General features: G+C 49.1%; 1 protein-coding gene across 10 annotated transcripts in view; it reads right to left on the bottom strand.

The window, feature by feature from the left end:
- The window catches only part of PTPRO (protein tyrosine phosphatase receptor type O), a 570099-nt gene that overhangs the window by 4536 nt on the left and 542208 nt on the right, over positions 1–23355 (bottom strand). For 9 of the 10 annotated variants that reach the window (XM_073564603.1, XM_073564609.1, XM_073564608.1 and 6 more), the window contains one exon: positions 21518–21653. In XM_073564603.1, the coding sequence (XP_073420704.1) occupies positions 21518–21653 (136 nt within the window). Of the gene's footprint in view, positions 1–11204; positions 11313–21517; positions 21654–23355 lie in introns of all 10 variants that reach the window. The other variant, XM_073564604.1, reaches the window with a different exon arrangement.

Below are 23355 nucleotides of genomic sequence, written 5' to 3'. Positions count from 1 at the left end.
GTGCTTCTGTTAATACATCCTAGAATTGCATTTGCCTTTTTTGCTGCTGCATCACACTGTTGACTCATATTCAGTCTGTGATCTATTAGTATACCCAAATCTTGTTCACATGTGCTGTTGCTTAAGCCCTATTCCTCACATTCTGAGAAGGCTTGATACAAGGAATGTGACAATTGTACATCTGTGTGTGGTGGCTCTTGAAGCAATGGCTCCAGCAGTAGTCCACACCTTGTGAATGTTCTCCAAATTTTTGAATGGTCTTTTCTTAACAATCCTTTCAAGGCTGCGGTTATCCCGGTTGCTTATGCACCTTTATCTACCACACTTTTTCCTTCCACTCCACTTTCCATTAATATTCTTGGATACAGCACTCTGTGAACAGCCGGCTTCTTTACCAATGACCTTTTGTTGCTTCCCCTCCTTGTGGAGTGTGTCAGTGACTGCCTTCTGGACATCTGTCAGGTCAGCAGTCTTCCCCATGATTGTGGAGTGTGTCAGTGACTTCCTTCTGGACATCTGTCAGATCAGCAGTCTTACCCATGACTGTGGAACCTACTGAAACAGACTAAGAGACCTTTATAAACGCTTAGGAAGCCTTTGCATGTGTTTTTTGTTAATTATTCTAATTTACTGAGATAATGACTTTTGGGTTTTCTTTGGCCATAATCATCAACATTAACAGAAATAAACGCGTGAAATAGATCACTCTGTGTGTAATGACTCTATATATACATATATATATATATATATATATATATACACATGAGTTTCACTTTTTGTATTGAAGAACTGAAATAAATTCACGTTTTGATGATATTCTCATTTTGTGAGAATCACCTGCATTTGCTCACTTTGGCAATGGTATCAGGTTACCTAGTACTCAGGTTCGTCAGCAGTTCACTCCCTGCAGGAACAATTACAGGATTAACTGTATTCCAAAGTGAAATTAGTTTCAGAAGAGATTAGAGAGAATTTCAAGATCCCTCAAATTAGAATCTGTATCTGTCCCATGAAACTGAGGCTAGAGAATATTTCAAGGTATCTGCAATTTGCCTCAGAAGCCATACGGGAAGATGCGTCAGATACAGCTATAGATCTGGTGAGTGGTAGAATGTTCAGGACTGCATGGAAGGATGGTTAGATACTCCAGAATTGATATTTCATTGGGAATACCAGCATTTAGGGCAATGTACATGTCAGACGTAGAGTTGAGCGACTTTTGGTTTTTTAGGGTCGCGTTTCGTTTCGTGAAACCCGACTTTTCCAAAAGTCGGGTCGAGCAAGATCGTCCGATTATAGGGAAAAGTCGGGGTCGTCCCGAAACACGAAACCCAATGTAAGTCAATGGGGAATAAAAGTCGGCAGTGAGAGGAGGACAGGAAACACACCTACAGTGCCCATTTGAATGCCAAAAGCATCAATTCTTCTTACTTAAGCTTGTCAACCTTAATTAACTTTATAATATAAGTTACGCACTGAAAAATGGGGGTTATTTGGCTAAAGTTGTGGGGGGGGAGGGCTGGCTGCAGGTTTTCATGTGCCCTGGGCGAAAGAGCGCCCCTTTAACACATACCACAACTCATCATGCTCCGATACGGCAGATAAATAGCGGTATAGTACAATGAAAAATACCTCACTTTTTACATCTCATGACGAGGCCCATCTATTTCTCCATACAGAATCATTGGTCCCATATAATGTTTGAAACAGTATATGATGAGCTCCACATAATGCTACAGTATATGTTGGTCCCCATGGATGAAGCTCCACTGTCTTATGGGCCCAAATAATGCTCCAAACATAATGGGCCCCATTTCTAATGCTCTAGTGTATAATGGGCCCTGTAAATGCTGCTCCAGTGTCTGATGTCCACCTTTGGAATGTTCCAGTGTATGGTGGGCCCCATCTATCATTCTCCAGAGTATAGTGCTCCCCAAAAATTGCTGTCCCAACATTGAAAACAATCAAATAAGTCTCCTCGCTAGGGAATCCCTGTACTTGTCTGGACAGGTGCTGTAGCTTGCTTAACAGCTCGCCAGCCGTTCTCACGCCCAGTATGGATTGCACGTGATTGCACAAAGGTTAGAAAGGGTACCGTATCCCTGGATAACATGTATGGATAGCGTACACATTCAAAATATATGTCTCAGGAGGCAGGCTCAGACGGTGTCAGGCCCAGTATGGATTGCACGTGATTGCACAAAGGTTAGAAAGGGTACCGTATCCCTGGATAACATGTATGGATAGCGTACACATTCAAAATATATGTCTCAGGAGGCAGGCTCAGACGGTGTCAGGCACAGTATGGATTGCACGTAATTGCACAAAGGTTAGAAAGGGTACCGTATCCCCGGATAACATGTATGGATAGCGTACACATTCAAAATATATGTCTCAGGAGGCAGGCTCAGACGGTGTTAGGCCCAGTATGGATTGCACGTGATTGCACAAAGGTTAGAAAGGGTACCGTATCCCCGGATAACATGTATGGATAGCGTACACATTCAAAATATATGTCTCAGGAGGCAGGCTCAGACGGTGTTAGGCCCAGTATGGATTGCACGTGATTGCACAAAGGTTAGAAAGGGTACCGTATCCCCGGATAACATGTATGGATAGCGTACACATTCAAAATATATGTCTCAGGAGGCAGGCTCAGACGGTGTTAGGCCCAGTATGGATTGCACGTGATTGCACAAAGGTTAGAAAGGGTACCGTATCCCCGGATAACATGTATGGATAGCGTACACATTCAAAATATATGTCTCAGGAGGCAGGCTCAGACGGTGTCAGGCACAGTATGGATTTGACGGCCCAGATTACACAGCGGAGGAGCAGTGAGAGGTAAAGATTGCAAATGCTGGGGCCCTGCCCAAGCAAGGGGGGCCCACTCGTGGGCGTCGGTACTGGCACTGGGCCCCTCATAGTACAGCGGTGTGTCTGACGGCGGGTGTGCACCACCACCGTCAGAGACACTTGATTGCACTATGAGGGACCCTGTGCCAGTGCCCGCGCCCAAGAGTCGGCCTACCCACCTGTCCAGGGCAACGGCACTCGCACGGTGTCGTGCGCTAGGTGGTGACCCCGGCCATGGGGGGGGAGGCAGCACAGTTAGGGAGTTTTAGAAAGTGGCATATGTTGATGTTGGACATTCAGCTGATGCAAAAGGCGAAATAGGTGAAGTACCAGGAAGAGGTGGACCAAAGCAAGCCATTTTTCTGTCACCCTATGTGTCATCAGGGGAAGGTGGGACAAAATCCTTGGAAACCCATGCGTGGTTCATTTTAATGAAGGTTAGATCATCCACATTTTGGGTTGACAGACGGGTCCTTTTTTCTGTCAGGATTGATCCAGCTGCACTGAAGACTCTTTCCAATAGCACACTTGCAGCTGGGCAAGCGAGCTCCTGTAAGGCATATTGGGCCAATTCAGGCCAGGTGTCCAGTTTAGCGGCCCAATAGTCAAAGGGGAATGACCTGTGTGGGAGAACATCGATATGGGAGGAAAAGTAGTTTGTAACCATAGTTGACAACTGCTGTCTCCTGTCACTTTCCATCGATGCAGTATTACCAGTTGTGTGAGCGGTATTTGAAAAATCAGTCCACAACATTGTCATGAAACCCCTGTCTCCAACGCCACTTCTGCTGTGTGCACCACGAACACCTCTGCCAAGCTGCCCCCGGCCCGTACGGCTCGTGTGAGAACCATCACTGCTGCTGTGTGCTGGGAATTCCTCAAGCAACCGATTTACCAGAGTTGCTTGTTTATTAGCCAATATTAGGTCAAGGTTCTCCTGTGGCATGATGTTTTGTAATTTGCCTTTATAGCGTGGATCCAGGATGCTGGCCAACCAGTAGTCGTCATCGTTCATCATTTTGGCAATGCGGGGGTCCCTTTTTAGGATCCGCAAGTCATAATCTGACATGTGGGCCAATGTTCCCGGTGTCAATGATGCACTGCGAGTGCTGGGTGGAGGAGCACTTTCTGGCAAATCCACATCCCTCCAGTCACGCACAAACCCTGTACCAGACCTTGCCACGCCAACATTTTCACTTGCCCCACGAGATGCATCCTCCTCCCCTAAGTAATCATCCCCATCATCCTCCTCCTCCTCCTCTTCTTCCTCCACCTCGTCCAGGAGAGGTCCCTGAGCAGACAATGGCTGAATGTCAAGAAGGATTCCCTCCTCCTCTTCCTCCTCATCAACATTGGCTGCAGACGCCTGCTCCTTAAGGTGCGTCAAAGTTTGCATGAGCAGACGCATAAGTGGGATGCTCATGCTTAGGATGGCGTCGTCTGCGCTTACCAGCCGTGTGCATTCCTCAAAACACTGAAGGACTTTACAAAGGTCTTTCAGCTTCGACCACTGCACGCCTGTCAACTCCATGTCTGCTCTCAAAGTGCCTGGCCGTGTATCCTCCCACAATTGCATTATGGCCTGCCTCTGCTCGCACAGCCGCTCCACCATGTGCAGGGTGGAGTTCCACCTTGTTGCAATGTCGATAATGAGGCGGTGGTTGGGAAGGTGGAGCAATCGCTGCAGCTTCTGCATACGAACGGAGTGTACAGGCGACCGGCGGATGTGCGCGCACAGTCTTCGCACCTTCTGGAGCAGGGCTGTTAACTCCGGATAATTTTTGAGGAAGCACTGCACCACCAGGTTCAAGGTGTGAGCCAAGCAAGGTATGTGGCTGAGTTTTGAAAGGGCTATGGCTGCCACAAAATTACGCCCGTTATCACTAACTACCTTGCCTGCCTCAAGATGTACACTGCCCAGCCATGACTCAGTTTGTCGCTTCAAGTACTCGGCCAGCACCTCGGCGGTGTGTCTGTCGCCCAAACACATCATCTGCAACACAGCCTGCTGACGCTTTCCACTAGCTGCTCGATAGGGGGACACATCGTGTGCAACAGTGGCAGCTGCAGATGGAGTGCTCGTACGACTGCGCTCTGTGGACGAGCTGTCGCTTCTGGAGGAGGAGGAGGAGGAGGAGGGTCGAACGCCTACAGCCAACTGTTTCCTATACCGTGGGCTAGGCAGCACTGTCCCACCACCGCTGTCCCCTGTGGACCCTGCATCCACCACATTAACCCAGTGCGCAGTGATGGACACGTAACGGCCCTGGCCATGCCGACTGGACCATGCATCAGTTGTGAGGTGCACCTTTCCGCTCACCGACTGCTTGAGTGCATGGACAATGCGGTCTTTCACATGATGGTGGAGGGCTGGGATGGCTTTGCGAGAGAAGAAGTGGCGACTGGGTAGGTCATAGCGTGGTACTGCATAGGCCATGAGTTCGCGGAAAGCTGTGCTTTCCACCAACCGAAAGGGCATCATCTCAAACGAGATTAGTTTGGCAATGTGGGCGTTCAAACCCAGTGTACGCGGATGAGAGACTGAGTACTTTCTTGACCTACTCATAGTGTCTGGGAGGGTGAGCTGGACTTGAGAGCTGCATATGGTGGAAGTAGCGGTGGACAGGGCGGACTGAGAGAGGGTTGATGATGGTGATGGAGTTGGTGTTCTTTCTGATGGCCTAGAATCAGTCTTTCGTTGATATAACAGTGGGATTCCCTGACTGCTGTGGCCTTGCAACGACACCTCAACATTTGCTGCTGTGCTAACCGGTGGGCTTACAGTGGGGGAAACAATGTAGCGTTGCTGACTACCTTCGTTGTGATCAGTTGCACATGTGGCACTTGAGGTTTGGTGTTGTGTCCACGCTTGCAAGTGCATGCTGGTTAAATGTCTAAGCATGCAACTGGTATTCAAATTTTTCAGATTTTTCCCTCGGCTAAAGGTCTTTGCGCACTTCTTACAGATAACCTTGGCCTGATCATGAGGATTTTGTTCAAAAAAGTGCCACACTGCACTCTTCCTACTTTGGCAGACATTTTGCGGCCTAGCACGCTGTGATCTTTTGACCCTCTGGACAAGCTGTCCAGCAACTCTTTTGATGTTTGGAACCTGTCTTTGGAGTGCTCCGGGCCTGCCAGATAACAGCTGTTGCGATGTCGATGTCTGCTGTGGATGCTCCTCATCTGAGCTATTGGAAGCAGCACCCTCTTCCCCCAATGGATGCCAATCTGGGTCAACAACTGGGTCATCCATCACCTCCTCTTCTATGTCATGTGCACCTTTCTCTGTGTCACCGTGTATGGTGGTATAGTGTGCGGGAAGGGGCACCTGAGTCTCATCAGGGTCAAAATCTGGCTCTGTACACTGCGAGGACAATGTAGTGCTCTGAGTGAATGTACCAGCAGAATCATCCATCAGCGGCTGTGCATCAGTGCACTCCATGTCAGATTCATCTTGGCCTGGGTAATTCACCATTTGACTTGATAATCCAGGCATGGTATGTGAAAACAGCTCCATGGAGTAATCAGTAGTATGGCCTGCGTCATCCTTCAATCTTGGTTGGGGTGAAGGACACAAGGAAAGGTGTGGTTCATGAACATGAGCCTCCAATGACGACTCAGTGCTTTTACTTTTTACAACTTCAGAAGAGGAGGCGATAGAGCTGGAGGCTGAGTCAGCAATGTAAGACAAAACTTTTTCCTGATGCTCTGCCTTTAAAAGCGGTTTGCCAACTCCTAGAAAACTAAGCGTTTGAGGCCTTATGTAGACAGACGATGACGCAGGGTCAGCACCTCCTGCATTCGGTCCTATTTTGCTCTTGCCACTACCATCAGATCCACCACCAACACCATCATTACCAGCTGCCAACCCCCGCCCAATTCCACGGCCTCTTCCACCAGCCTTCCTCATTTTTGGTAGAAATGTAGACAAAATCCAACAAACTATATAGTAATGTAAAACAAGGTACAAGGTGTCTATAGGACAGGGGAGATTTAGAATTTCTGCACACACTTGTGGACAGTGGACACTTTTGGATTGTGTGAGGCCCACTGATATCTGAGCGCTATGTGACACGCTCGATGGCACAGCTGCCTGTGACCAAAGTGACGAGAGGATAATGGAGATTTTGAATCTCTGCGCACACTTTTGGACACTGGACACTTGTGGATTGTGTGAGGCCCACTGATATCTGAGCGCTATGTGACAGGCTCGATGGCACAGCTGCCTGTGACCAAAGTGACGAGAGGATAATGGAGATTTTGAATCTCTGCGCACACTTTTGGACACTGGACACTTGTGGATTGTGTGAGGCCCACTGATATCTGAGCGCTATGTGACACGCTCGATGGCACAGCTGCCTGTGACCAAAGTGACGAGAGGATAATGGAGATTTTGAATCTCTGCGCACACTTTTGGACACTGGACACTTGTGGATTGTGTGAGGCCCACTGATATCTGAGCGCTATGTGACCCGCTCGATGGCACAGCTGCCTGTGACCAAAGTGACGAGAGGATAATGGAGATTTTGAATCTCTGCGCACACTTTTGGACACTGGACACTTGTGGATTGTGTGAGGCCCACTGATATCTGAGCGCTATGTGACAGGCTCGATGGCACAGCTGCCTGTGACCAAAGTGACGAGAGGATAATGGAGATTTTGAATCTCTGCGCACACTTTTGGACACTGGACACTTGTGGATTGTGTGAGGCCCACTGATATCTGAGCGCTATGTGACACGCTCGATGGCACAGCTGCCTGTGACCAAAGTGACGAGAGGATAATGGAGATTTTGAATCTCTGCGCACACTTTTGGACACTGGACACTTGTGGATTGTGTGAGGCCCACTGATATCTGAGCGCTATGTGACACGCTCGATGGCACAGCTGCCTGTGACCAAAGTGACGAGAGGATAATGGAGATTTTGAATCTCTGCGCACACTTTTGGACACTGGACACTTGTGGATTGTGTGAGGCCCACTGATATCTGAGCGCTATGTGACACGCTCAATGGCACAGCTGCCTGTGACCAAAGTGACGAGAGGATAATGGAGATTTTGAATCTCTGCACACACTTTTGGACACTGGACACTTGTGGATTGTGTGAGGCCCACTGATATCTGAGCGCTATGTGACACGCTCGATGGCACAGCTGCCTGTGACCAAAGTGACGAGAGGATAATGGAGATTTTGAATCTCTGCGCACACTTTTGGACACTGGACACTTGTGGATTGTGTGAGGCCCACTGATATCTGAGCGCTATGTGACACGCTCGATGGCACAGCTGCCTGTGACCAAAGTGACGAGAGGATAATGAAGATTTTGAATCTCTGCGCACACTTTTGGACACTGGACACTTGTGGATTGTGTGAGGCCCACTGATATCTGAGCGCTATGTGACACGCTCGATGGCACAGCTGCCTGTGACCAAAGTGACGAGAGGATAATGGAGATTTTGAATCTCTGCGCACACTTTTGGACACTGGACACTTGTGGATTGTGTGAGGCCCACTGATATCTGAGCGCTATGTGACACGCTCAATGGCACAGCTGCCTGTGACCAAAGTGACGAGAGGATAATGGAGATTTTGAATCTCTGCGCACACTTTTGGACACTGGACACTTGTGGATTGTGTGAGGCCCACTGATATCTGAGCGCTATGTGACACGCTCGATGGCACAGCTGCCTGTGACCAAAGTGACGAGAGGATAATGGAGATTTTGAATCTCTGCGCACACTTTTGGACACTGGACACTTGTGGATTGTGTGAGGCCCACTGATATCTGAGCGCTATGTGACACGCTCGATGGCACAGCTGTGACAAAAGTGACTAGAGGATAAGGGAGATTGGATTGCTTTTAAAAAAGCAGTTTGCGGAGCAGTGGGTAAACAGCAATGCCAGCGTGTCAGGAAGCCTTAAAAGGCAGCCCAACAACCAACACCACTGATACACCACTATATAGCCTCCCCTTGCACTTGACTTGTGTGTTGTGCAGGCCAAATCGCTAGCAGCAGAAGCAGTTTTTTTGTCTTCTTCCCTGCCTAACGCTCTCCCTACAGAATCAGCAGCAACCTCTCCCTATACTAAGATCGGCAGAAGTAAGATGGCGGTCGGCGTGCACGCCCTTTTATACCCCCTGTGACGCCCACCAAAGCAAGCCAATCACTTGCATGCCCTTCTGAAAGATGGTGGTGACCCGTGCCTAGGTCATCACGTTGCCCACAGTGTCCGTGGATCCTGATTGGCTGAAAAAGAGCGCAAAAAAAACTTTTGAAACGCGACTTTGGCGCGTAAGTCGCCGACCTCGTGGCCGACCTCATCCTAGGGTCAGGTTTCGTTTCATGAAACCCGACTTTGCCAAAAGTCGGCGACTTTTGAATTTTTTCGACCCGTTTCGCTCAACTCTAGTCAGACGGCATCTCATCACTTTGATTTTCGCTTTCTGCTCTGCAGTTTGATAATAGTTTGCACTTGTGTAGAACTTGTACGGATGCCATATTGTGATAGTGTGGAATTGTCCTTGACGGAAAGAAACAGTGTATACCTGCCTTTGTGTAATCTGCCTATGTGACACTTTAATTTGCTTTCTATTTCTGATAGGCCAAGGAGCCAAGAGGTAAATGAATAAGTAAACCATAATTCACTGTTATGTGGCAGGGTTGCGATGTGGTTATGATGCATAGCCCAACCCCGCCCGCCAATTTGCCACCTTCACCAGAACTCAGCGTCCCACCTCTGACTCAGTTCACCCAGACTCTGAGGATTGGCATTCCAAATCATGAAGCGGGACAATATGGGGTACACAGCCATGTAGCACTAGAAAAGAAACCTGGATCTGTGAAGAAGGACAAAGATTATGACCAAAAGGTTGAACACTACCTGACCAGGACAGAAGACGAGGGAGCGGAGAGTGTTATGACCCTGTGATACATACGAGCATGTTCCACGTAATCTAGGATGTAAACTCAGTCACGCCATTTTGACATTGACCATATACAATATATGCATATTTAATATTATTGATATTCACGCTCTACTGTTCCAATCTATAGAAAGTCACAAGATGTCACTTTTTTTGTAATTATATGTATTTTTTGCAGTGTGAATTGCTACATACAGGTACCTAAACCATTGAAACCATTCTAATGGCGAAAATCCTAAATTAAACAGAAAATGAACAAGGTAAACATTCACTGGTAATACTTGTTTAAAATTCACGTTGAAAGCTTGGAAAAATGTGTCAGTTTCTTAGATCTGCACTGCTCAAAAAAATAAAGGGAACACTCACATAACACATCCTAGATCTGAATGACATTGAATACTTTGTTCTGTACAGAGTTGAATGTGCTGACAACAAAATCCCACAAAAATCATAAATGGAAATCAAATTCATTAACCAATGGAGGCCTGGATTTGGAGTCGCACACAAAATTAAAGCTGAATGTAAAGTCCTTAAAACAAGTCAAAATGAGGCTCAGTAGTGTGTGTGGCCTCCACATGCCTGTATGACCTCCCTACAATGCCTGGGCATGCTACTGATGAAGTTACGGATGGTCTCTTGAGGGATCTCCTCCCACACCCGGACTAAAACATCCGCCAATTTCTGGACAGTCTGTGGTGCAACCTGACGTTGGTGGATGGAGCGAGACATGATGTCCCAGATGTGCTCAATCGGATTCAGGTCTGGGGAATGGGCGGGACAGTCCATAGCTTCAATGCCTTCATCTTGCAGGAACTGCTGACACACTCCAGCAACATGAGGTCTGGCATTGTACTGCATTAGGAGGAACCCAGGGCCAACCGCACCAGCATATGGTCTCACAAGGGGTCTGAGGATCTCATCTCGGTACCTAATGGCAGTCAGGCTACCTCTGGCAAGCACATGGAGGGCTGTGCGACCCTCCAAAGAAATGCCACCCCACACCATTACTGACCCACTGCCAAACCGGTCATGCTGGAGGATGATGCAGGCAGCAGATCGCTCTCCATGGCATCTCCAGACTCATTTCATTTGTGAAGCGAACAGGGCACCAGTGGCGAATTTGCCAGTCCTGGTGCTGTGTGGCAAATGCCAAGCGTCCTGCACGGTGTTGGGCTGTGAGCACAACCCCCATCTGTGGACATCGGGCCCTCAAACCATCCTCATGGAGTCGGTTTCTAACCGTTTATGCAGACACATGCACATTTGTGGCCTGCTGGAGGTCATTTTGCAGGGCTCTGTGTTATGATTCAGTAACCAAGGAGCATAGGCTAAGCAACCAGAACACCAGAAAGATTGGTAACTAAGCGGACTGCAGACCGCTGAACTGACAACACAACTAGAATTAGCCGTGGGACGTACCTGTTAAGAGCTCATTTTCTGCTCCACCAGTTGAGAGTTCCCCTTCCGATCTCCCTCTGGTGGTGACAGGAGGTAGTGAGGTTGGTTTAATTGGTAGTGATCTGCCACCTGGTGAGGAAAATAACGATTGGATCTTTGGAGTATCAGACTGGATATAAGACAGCCGATGCCCTATCCTGGTGCTGGTGATTCAGTCTGCTTCTCAGGTCTTGGACTCAGCTCTGTTCCAGTCTTCTCAAGTTAAGTATGTTTTTGCTAATGTTCACACTTGCTTTTGTTGGTCATTTCAGTTTTTTGTGTGGTCAGCCAGCCCGGCTGGGCTGTGCTGAATTTCCACTCTTATTTATCTGTATTTGTCAAATTGCCTTTTTTTTTGTCCCTTATTAGATTGGCCTCTTTTTGCTCTGTGTCAGAATATTTCAGAGTGCTGATATAGTGGGAGAAGTCTAGTGACTTCAGGGTTAATTTTGCTATCAGTTGTGTTGGACATTTTTGTAGGGTTTTTGGCAGATTGCAGACAGTGTCTTTCCTTTCCTTTCTAGTTAGTTTGGCCCCATCATTTGCTCAGCCTATTTTCCTGCCTTTGTTTGTGTTTTCATCTTGTTTCACCGTCAATACATGTGGGAGGGCTGTCTTTCCTTTGGGGTCTGCTTTGGGGCGGTTAGCTTTCCTCTTTTCCTGCTTTAGGCTTATTTAGTTCTCCGGTTGTGATGAGGCGTCTAGGACTACCGTAGGAATGCTCCACGACTGCTGCTAGTTGCGTGTTAGGATCAGGGGTCTGCAGTCTGCATAGTTACCAACCTCTTTGGCTTTCTGAGACTTAGCTTGTGTTGTTTTTTATTTCCTCCTCGGCGACCCGTTTATAACACGTACCTACGATGCCCTAGACGCCTCGACACAGCCAAAGAGTTAGCTAAGCCTAAAGAAAGAAAGGGAAAAGCTAAACTGCCCCGGAGTAGAACCCCAAAGGAATAGATAGCCCCCGAACATATATTGCTGGTGAGACAAGATGAAGCACAAACACAAGCAGAGAATAGAGTAAGCAAATGATGGGGCCCAAACTGTCTAGATAGAGCAGGACAGGAAAGAATACTGTATGCAATCACGCAAAAAACCCTAAGAATGATATGCAAAAATACTGAGGCCACACACCTCTCCCCCACTAGATCAGAATTCTGGTGTGAACTGGAAGCAAAGCAAAAGATACTGATAAACCAGGAGATTAGAAATACTGAACAAACTGACATAAGCTGAAGCATATGGAATTGGGGTCCAGCACAAGTCCCTGCAGGGAACAAGGCTGAACACACAACAGCAAAGCAGATAGCAGAGTAATGCAAAAGCGGACAAATAACTTATCGCAAAGATGCAGGACCAAGAAGGGGACAAACAGACTTCCAAAGTGCACAGGAACAAACGAAATCACCAGCAACAATTGAGGGAAGGTTGCTCATTTAAATCTTCCCAGTCTATAACACCTGACCTCCAATCATCTTCTTCAGGTGATTGACTTCTGTCAGCTAGCCCAACTTCATTACCAGCTGCAACCACCAGAGGGAGCCCAAACTCAGAAGCCAGGTCAAACGTGTTCACAACAGCTATGGCAGTGCTCATCCTGTTCCTCCTTGCACAAAGGCGGAGGTAGCGGTCCTGCTGCTGGGTTGTTGCCCTCCTACGGCCCCCTCCACATCTCCTGGTGTACTGGCCTGTCTCCTGGTAGCGCCTCCAGCCGCTGGACACTACACTGACAGACACAGCAAACCTTCTTGCCACAGCTCGCATTGATGTGCCATCCTGGATGAGCTGCACTACCTGAGCAACTTGTGTGGGTTGTAGAGTGTGAAAGCACAACCAAACATTCAAAAGTGACCAAAACATCAGCCAGAAAGCATTGGTACTGAGATGTGGTCTGGTCTGTGGTCCACACCTTCAGAACCAGTCCTTTATTGAGGGTGTCTTGATATTTGCCAATAATTTCCATCTGTTATCTATTCCATTTGCACAACAGCATGTGAAATGGATTGTCAATCAGTGTTTCTTTCTAAGTGGACAGTTTAATTTCACAGAAGTTTGATTTACTTGGAGTTATATTCTGTTGTTTAAGTGTTCCCTTTATTTTTTTGAGCAGTGTATGATTAAGAGTCAAAAAAACTCCTTTGTGCCATCTATATTTCAATGGATTTCTACTGAAGATGACTGGATATTAAACCAAGTTGTGCATGACTTCAAACTATCATTAGATTTTAACAAAAATTAGATCAAGGAACTAAAGAATGTTGTTAAAACCAGAATTCCTAATGCAGTTTTCGAGATAGCTCCACATAGTGTCGTGAGGGTAAGTTAATCTTGAGGTATGTGTTGACCACCTTGGAAGATGTGATGAAGCACTCCTCAGCACAGGAGGAGCTGAAGACAATCGCTTTAGTGTTTCCAGTGGTAGAAGGTAAGACAGCAAACCTTTACACCGATTCCAGGTATGCTTTTGGAGTGGCACATGACTGTAGACCCATCTTGCCAAACCGTGATTTTATTGAGTCCACATGCAATGTTGAAAGTGGTAGGTAGATTGTTGGACCTCTGGTGCTACCTTAGCAAGTGGCCATTATCAATGTCCAGGTGCACATGAGTGTAAAAACAAAGGAAGCCAGAGTTTAGCCTTGACAGAGACTGCTGCCAAAAACATCTGCCACTACCGGAACCCCAAACCAACGGACTCTGCGAGAGTTTTAATGGGACCTTAAAACTAATGCTCAAAATGCTTGTCCTATTGCAGGAGGATTGTGAACACCACAGCAGGGTTTTTTTTATACTTTTTTACACTTTCCTTCGTTAAAAAAGACTTGGTTCAGGTCATCACTAATCAGAAGCACATTAAGTAGAATGAGGTGTGCTCTGGTTGGAATTCAGCTGACACTGGAATGGAATGGCCGTCAGACATGGAGAGAAGCGGATTTTTATAAAACACCGCAGTGGGCTCTTAATTTTTGCCAAAGCTGTATGTGATATTTGAGTGACTGTTTATTTCTTATATTTTTGGTAAAGTAAATTCAATTTAGTTTACTCAATTCTCATGTGAACATTTCTTATTCATCACAATCACTTGAATCTGTTACAAAACATCCCGGCTACATCCAACTGTACCGTGGGCACAAGTGTCATCCCGGCTACATCCAACTACCGTGGGCACAAGTGTTATCCCAGCTACATCCAACTGTACCGGGGCAGAAGTGTTATCCCAGCTACATCCAACTGTACCGGGGAAGAAGTGTTATCCCGGGTACATCCAACTGTACCGTGGACACAAGTGTTATCCCGGCTACATCCAACTGTATCGGGGAAGAAGTGTTATCCCAGCTACATCCAACTGTACCGGGGGCACAAGTGTTATCCCGGGTACATCCAACTGTACCGGGGGCACAAGTGTTATCCCGGCTACATCCAACTGTACCGGGGAAGAAGTGTTATCCCAGCTACATCCAACTGTACCGGGGGCACAAGTGTTATCCCGGGTACATCCAACTGTACCGTGGGCAAAAGTGTCATCCCGGCTACATCCAACTGTACCGTGGGCACAAGTGTCATCCCGGCTACATCCAACTACCGTGGGCACAAGTGTTATCCCAGCTACATCCAACTGTACCGGGGCAGAAGTGTTATCCCAGCTACATCCAACTGTACCAGGGCAGAAGTGTTATCCCGGGTACATCCAACTGTACCGGGGGCACAAGTGTTATCCCGGGTACATCCAACTGTACCGTGGACACAAGTGTTATCCCGGCTACATCCAACTGTATCGGGGAAGAAGTGTTATCCCAGCTACATCCAACTGTACCGGGGGCACAAGTGTTATCCCGGGTACATCCAACTGTACCGGGGGCACAAGTGTTATCCCGGCTACATCCAACTGTACCGGGGAAGAAGTGTTATCCCAGCTACATCCAACTGTACCGGGGGCACAAGTGTTATCCCGGGTACATCCAACTGTACCGTGGGCAAAAGTGTCATCCCGGCTACATCCAACTGTACCGTGGGCACAAGTGTTATCCCGGCTACATCCAACTGTACCGTGGGCACAAGTGTTATCCCGGCTACATCCAACTGTACCGTGGGCACAAGTGTTATCCCGGCTACATCCAACTGTACCGTGGGCACAAGTGTTATCCCGGCTACATCCAACTGTACCGTGGGCACAAGTGTTATCCCAGCTACATCCAACTGTTGCGTGGGCACAAGTGTTATCCCGGCTACATCCAACTGTAGCGTGGGCACAAGTGTTATCCCAGCTACATCCAACTGTACCGGGGGCAGAAGTGTTATCCCGGCTACATCCAACTGTAGCGTGGGCAGAAGTGTTATCCCAGCTACATCCAACTGTACCGTGGGCACAAGTGTTATCCCAGCTACATCCAACTGTAGCATGGGCACAAGTGTCATCCCGGCTACATCCAACTGTACCGGGGCAGAAGTGTTATCCCGGCTACATCCAACTGTACCGGGGGCACAAGTGTTATCCCAGCTACATCCAACTGTACCGGGGGCACAAGTGTTATCCCGGGTATATCTAACTGTACCGTGGGCACAAGTGTTATCCCGACTATATCCAACTGTACCGTGGGCACAAGTGTTATCCCGGCTATATCCAACTGTACCGTGGGCACAAGTGTTATCCCGGCTACATCCAACTGTACCGTGGGCACAAGTGTTATCCCGGCTACATCCAACTGTACCGTGGGCACAAGTGTTATCCCGGCTACATCCAACTGTACCGTGGGCACAAGTGTTATCCCGGCTAAATCCAACTGTACCGGGGGCAGAAGTGTTATCCCGGCTACATCCAACTGTAGCGTGGGCACAAGTGTTATCCCAGCTACATCCAACTGTACCAGGGGCAGAAGTGTTATCCCAGCTACATCCAACTGTAGCGTGGGCACAAGTGTTATCCCAGCTACATCCAACTGTAGCATGGGCACAAGTGTCATCCCGGCTACATCCAACTGTACCGGGGGCAGAAGTGTTATCCCGGCTACATCCAACTGTACCGGGGGCAAAAGTGTTATCCCAGCTACATCCAACTGTACCGGGGGCACAAGTGTTATCCCGGATATATCTAACTGTACCGTGGGCACAAGTGTTATCCCAACTATATTCAACTGTACCGTGGGCACAAGTGTTATCCCGGCTATATCCAACTGTACCATGGGCACAAGTATTATCCCAGCTACATCCAACTGTACCGTGGGCACAAGTGTTATCCCGGCTACATCCAACTGTAGCGTGGGCACAAGTGTTATCCCGGCTACATCCAACTGTACCGTGGGCACAAGTGTTATCCCGGCTACATCCAACTGTACCGTGGGCACAAGTGTTATCCCGGGTATATCTAACTGTACCGTGGGCACAAGTGTTATCCCGACTATATACAACTGTACCGTGGGCACAAGTGTTATCCCGGCTATATCCAACAGTACCATGGGAACAAGTGTTATCCCGGCTATATCCAACTGTACCGTGGGCACAAGTGTTATCCCGGCTACATCCAACTGTACCGTGGGCACAAGTGTTATCACAGCTACATCCAACTGTACCGTGGGCACAAGTGTTATCCCGGCTACATCTGTATCGGGGCACAAGTGTTATTCCGACTACATCCAACTGTACCGTGAGCACAAGTGTTATCCCGGCTACATCTGTACCGGGGGCACAAGTGTTATCCCGGCTACATCCAACTGTACCGTGAGCACAAGTGTTATCCCGTCTACATCCAACTGTACCATGGGCACAAGTGTTATCCCGTCTACATCCAACTGTACAGTGGGCACAAGTGTTATCCCGGCTACATCTGTATCGGGGCACAAGTGTTATCCCGGCTACATCCAACTGTAGTGTGGGCACAAGTGTTATCGCGGCTACATCCAACTGTACCGTGGGCACAAGTGTTATCCCGGCTATATCCAACTGTACCGTGGGCACAAGTGTTATCCCGGCTACATCCAACTGTACCGTGGGCACAAGTGTTATCCCGGCTATTTCCAACTGTACCGGGGGCACAAGTGTTATCCCGGCTACATCCAACTGTACCGTGGGCACAAGTGTTATCTCGGCTACATCCAACTGTACCATGGGCACAAGTGTTATCCCGGCTACATCCAACTGTGCCGTGGGCACAAGTGTTATCCCGGCTACATCCAACTGTACCGTGGGCACAAGTGTTATCCCGGCTACATCCAAATGTACCATGGGCACAAGTGTTATCCCGGCTACATCCAACTGTACCGTGGGCACAAGTGTTATCCCGGCTACATCCAACTGTACCGTGGGCACAAGTATTATCCCGGCTACATCCAACTGTACCGTGGGCACAAGTGTTATCCCGGCTATATCTAACTGTACCGTGGGCACAGGTGTTATCCCAGCTACATCCAACTGTACCGTGGGCACAAGTGTTATCCCGGCTACATCCAACTGTACCGTGGGCACAAGTGTTATCCCGGCTATATCCAACTGTACCGTGGGCACAAGTGTTATCCCGGGTATATCCAACTGTACCATGGGCACAAGTGTTATCCCGACTCTATCCAACTGTACCGTGGGCACAAGTGTTATCCCGGCTATTTTCAACTGTACCGGGGGCACAAGTGTTATCCCGGCTACATCCAACTGTACCGTGGGCACAAGTGTTATCTCGGCTACATCCAACTGTACCATGGGCACAAGTGTTATCCCGGCTACATCCAACTGTGCCGTGGGCACAAGTGTTATCCCGGCTACATCCAACTGTACCGTGGGCACAAGTGTTATCCCGGCTACATCCAAATGTACCGTGGGCACAAGTGTTATCCCGGCTACATCCAACTGTACCGTGGGCACAAGTGTTATCCCGGCTACATCCAACTGTACCGTGGGCACAAGTATTATCCCGGCTACATCCAACTGTACCGTGGGCACAAGTGTTATCCCGGCTATATCTAACTGTACCGTGGGCACAAGTGTTATCCCAGCTACATCCAACTGTACCGTGGGCACAAGTGTTATCCCGGCTACATCCAACTGTACCGTGGGCACAAGTGTTATCCCGGGTATATCTAACTGTACCGTGGGCACAAGTGTTATCCCGGCTATATCCAACTGTACCGTGGGCACAAGTGTTATCCCGGCTACATCCAACTGTACCGTGGGCACAAGTGTTATCACAGCTACATCCAACTGTACCGTGGGCACAAGTGTTATCACAGCTACATCCAACTGTACCGTGGGCACAAGTGTTATCCCAGCTACATCCAACTGTACCGTGGGCACAAGTGTTATCCCGGCTACATCCAACTGTACCGTGGGCACAAGTGTTATCCCGGGTATATCTAACTGTACCGTGGGCACAAGTGTTATCCCGGCTATATCCAACTGTACCGTGGGCACAAGTGTTATCCCGGCTACATCCAACTGTACCGTGGGCGCAAGTGTTATCACAGCTACATCCAACTGTACCGTGGGCACAAGTGTTATCACAGCTACATCCAACTGTACCATGGGCGCAAGTGTTATCACAGCTACATCCAACTGTACCGTGGGCACAAGTGTTATCACAGCTACATCCAACTGTACCGTGGGCACAAGTGTTATCACAGCTACATCCAACTGTACCATGGGCGCAAGTGTTATCACAGCTACATCCAACTGTACCATGGGCACAAGTGTTATTCCGACTACATCCAACTGTACCGTGAGCACAAGTGTTATCCCGGCTACATCTGTACCGGGGGCACAAGTGTTATCCCGGCTACATCCAACTGTACCGTGAGCACAAGTGTTATCCCGTCTACATCCAACTGTACCATGGGCACAAGTGTTATCCCGGCTACATCTGTATCGGGGGCACAAGTGTTATCCCGGCTACATCCAACTGTAGCGTGGGCACAAGTGTTATCACGGCTACATCCAACTGTACCGTGGGCACAAGTGTTATCCCGGCTATATCTAACTGTACCGTGGGCACAAGTGTTATCCCGACTATATCCAACTGTACCGTGGGCACAAGTGTTATCCCGGCTATTTCCAACTGTACCGGGGGCACAAGTGTTATCCCGGCTACATCCAACTGTACCGTGGGCACAAGTGTTATCTCGGCTACATCCAACTGTACCGTGGGCACAAGTGTTATCCCGGTTACATCCAACTGTACCGTGGGCACAAGTGTTATCCCGGCTACATCCAACTGTACCGTGGGCACAAGTGTTATCCCGGCTACATCCAACTGTACCGTGGGCACAAGTGTTATCCCGGCTACATCCAAATGTACCATGGGCACAAGTGTTATCCCGGCTACATCCAACTGTACCGTGGGCCAAAGTATTATCCCGGCTACATCCAACTGTACCGTGGGCACAAGTGTTATCCCGGCTATATCTAACTGTACCGTGGGCACAAGTGTTATCCCAGCTACATCCAACTGTACCGTGGGCACAAGTGTTATCCCGGCTACATCCAACTGTACCATGGGCACAAGTGTTATCCCGGCTACAACCAACTGTACCGTGGGCACAAGTGTTATCACAGCTACATCCAGCCGTACCATGGGCAGAAGTGTTATCCTGACTACATCCAACTGTACCGTGGGCACAAGTGTTATCCCGGCTACATCTGTACCGTGGGTACAAGTGTTATCCCGGCTACATCCAACTGTACCGTGGGCACAAGTGTTATCCGTCTACATCCAACTGTACCGTGGGCACAAGTGTTATCCCGGCTATATCTAACTGTACCGTGGGCACAAGTGTTATCCCGTCTATATCCAACTGTACCGTGGGCACAAGTGTTATCCCGGCTATATCTAACTGTACCGTGGGCACAAGTGTTATCCCGGCTATATCTAACTGTACCGTGGGCACAAGTGTTATCCCGGCTACATCCAACTGTACCGTGGGCACAAGTGTTATCCCGGCTACAACCAACTGTACCGTGGGCACAAGTGTTATCCCGGCTACATCCAACTGTACCGTGGGCACAAGTGTTATCCCGGCTACATCCAAATGTACCATGGGCACAAGTGTTATCCCGGCTACATCCAACTGTACCGTGGGCACAAGTGTTACCCCGGCTACATCCAACTGTACCGTGGGCACAAGTATTATCCCGGCTACATCCAACTGTACCGTGGGCACAAGTGTTATCCCGGCTATATCTAACTGTACCGTGGGCACAAGTGTTATCCCAGCTACATCCAACTGTACCGTGGGCACAAGTGTTATCCCGGCTACATCCAACTGTACCGTGGGCACAAGTGTTATCCCGGCTACAACCAACTGTACCGTGGGCACAAGTGTTATCCCGGCTACATCCAACCGTACCATGGGCAGAAGTGTTATCCTGACTACATCCAACTGTACCGTGGGCACAAGTGTTATCCCGGCTACATCTGTACCGTGGGTACAAGTGTTATCCCGGCTACATCCAACTGTACCGTGGGCACAAGTGTTATCCGTCTACATCCAACTGTACCGTGGGCACAAGTGTTATCCCGTCTATATCCAACTGTACCGTGGGCACAAGTGTTATCCCGTCTATATCCAACTGTACCGTGGGCACAAGTGTTATCCCGGCCATATCTAACTGTACCGTGGGCACAAGTGTTATCCCGGCTATATCTAACTGTACCGTGGGCACAAGTGTTATCCCGGCTATATCTAACTGTACCGTGGGCACAAGTGTTATCCCGGCTACAACCAACTGTACCGTGGGCACAAGTGTTATCCCGGCTACATCTGTACCGTGGGTACAAGTGTTATCCCGGCTACATCCAACTGTACCGTGGGCACAAGTGTTATCCGTCTACATCCAACTGTACCGTGGGCACAAGTGTTATCCCGTCTATATCCAACTGTACCGTGGGCACAAGTGTTATCCCGTCTATATCCAACTGTACCATGGGCACAATTGTTATCCCGGCTATATCTAACTGTACCGTGGGCACAAGTGTTATCCCGGCTACATCTAACTGTACCGTGGGCACAAGTGTTATCCTGGCTATATCTAACTGTACCGTGGGCACAAGTGTTATCCTGGCTATATCTAACTGTACCGTGGGCACAAGTGTTATCCTGGCTATATCTAACTGTACCGTGGGCACAAGTGTTATCCCGGCTATATCTAACTGTACTGACCACCATTGAGTAAGACACAGAAGTACAAGGTGTTTAATGCTCAGAGACACGACCGAGATGAGGAGGCCGAGCCCGACCACCACTGAGCAAGACATAGAACATTCGATAGACATTCATTATAGATATACATTTTAGATTTACAGTCCAGTATATACGAACCTCTGTCTGTACCATAGACATCCTGAAAGAGCGCAGTTCTCCTACAAGGCCTAATACATCTACAAACTCATGATCTCGTATGTGCTGCATGAGGCGATCCAAGGCGATAAATGTTCCCGTCCGTCCAACACCAGCGCTAGAAAACAACAGGATGGAAATGTGCCAATAATGATTCAAAAAGTGGACATCCATGTAGATAAAGACGCTGCTACATTTCACCATGCTTTACAGTGCAGCTCTGATTGTTCAGACTTGCTACAAGTTCCTAGAAAATTAATGGACAGGCACAGACCTCATTGTTATCTTGTCTCCCCTATCCAAACTTGGGGTGACTTCACTTGTAATGGTGGGGGGATGTTTTGTGAGAAGGTGAAGGAGGATTCCAGCCACCCTCTTGCTTTAGTTTGGGCATGATGCTCCTATAATTCTGCACTGTGTTGCTCTTTAGGCCTTTCTTCTGCCGAGGACGGTGATCACCTGGGAGGTTTGGGGAGTCCATCCTTATATTCATTGCTGATTTCTAGCTCTGCATTCCGTGTCTGATGTGAGTCTGTGGGGCTGTCATGTTGTCAAGTCAGGGTGTCAATGACAGAGCAAGAGAGGCCGATGACAGGGCCTCAGTGACAGAGCAAGAGAGGCCGATGACAGGGCCTCAGTGACAGAGCAAGAGAGGCCGATGACAGGGCCTCAGTGACAGAGCAAGAGAGGCCGATGACAGGGCCTCAGTGACAGAGCAAGAGAGGCCGATGACAGGGCCTCAGTGACAGAGCAAGAGAGGCCGATCACAGGGCCCCAGTGACAGAGCAAGAGAGGCCGATCACAGGGCCTCAGTGACAGAGCAAGAGAGGCCGATCACAGGGCCTCAGTGACAGAGCAAGAGAGGCCGATCACAGGGCCTCAGTGACAGAGCAAGAGAGGCCGATCACAGGGCCTCAGTGACAGAGCAAGAGAGGCCGATGACAGGGCCTCAGTGACAGAGCAAGAGAGGCCGATGACAGGGCCTCAATGACAGAGCAAGAGAGGCCGATCACAGGGCCTCAGTGACAGAGCAAGAGAGGCCGATCACAGGGCCCCAGGGACAGAGCAAGAGAGGCCGATCACAGCGCCACAGTGACAGAGCAAGAGAGGCCGATCACAGGGCCTCAGTGACAGAGCAAGAGAGGCCGATGACAGGGCCTCAGTGACAGAGCAAGAGAGGCCGATGACAGGGCCTCAGTGACAGAGCAAGAGAGGCCGATCACAGGGCCTCAGTGACAGAGCAAGAGAGGCCGATCACAGGGCCTCAGTGACAGAGCAAGAGAGGCCGATGACAGGGCCTCAGTGACAGAGCAAGAGAGGCCGATGACAGGGCCTCAGTGACAGAGCAAGAGAGGCCGATGACAGGGCCTCAGTGACAGAGCAAGAGAGGCCGATGACAGGGCCTCAGTGACAGAGCAAGAGAGGCCGATGACAGGGCCTCAGTGACAGAGCAAGAGAGGCCGATCACAGGGCCTCAGTGACAGAGCAAGAGAGGCCGATCACAGCGCCTCAGTGACAGAGCAAGAGAGGCCGATGACAGGGCCTCAGTGACAGAGCAAGAGAGGCCGATCACAGGGCCTCAGTGACAGAGCAAGAGAGGCCGATGACAGGGCCTCAGTGACAGAGCAAGAGAGGCCGATCACAGGGCCTCAGTGACAGAGCAAGAGAGGCCGATCACAGGGCCTCAGTGACAGAGCAAGAGAGGCCGATCACAGGGCCTCAGTGACAGAGCAAGAGAGGCCGATCACAGGGCCTCAGTGACAGAGCAAGAGAGGCCGATCACAGGGCCTCAGTGACAGAGCAAGAGAGGCCGATCACAG

This window comes from Dendrobates tinctorius, unplaced genomic scaffold (genome assembly GCF_039654945.1).
Source record: "Dendrobates tinctorius isolate UK_male_01 unplaced genomic scaffold, ASM3965494v1 ptg000464l, whole genome shotgun sequence".
Lineage (NCBI taxonomy): Eukaryota > Metazoa > Chordata > Amphibia > Anura > Dendrobatidae > Dendrobates > Dendrobates tinctorius.
Note: the sequence above shows the minus strand (reverse complement) of the source record. Positions and strands in the feature narration are given on the sequence as shown.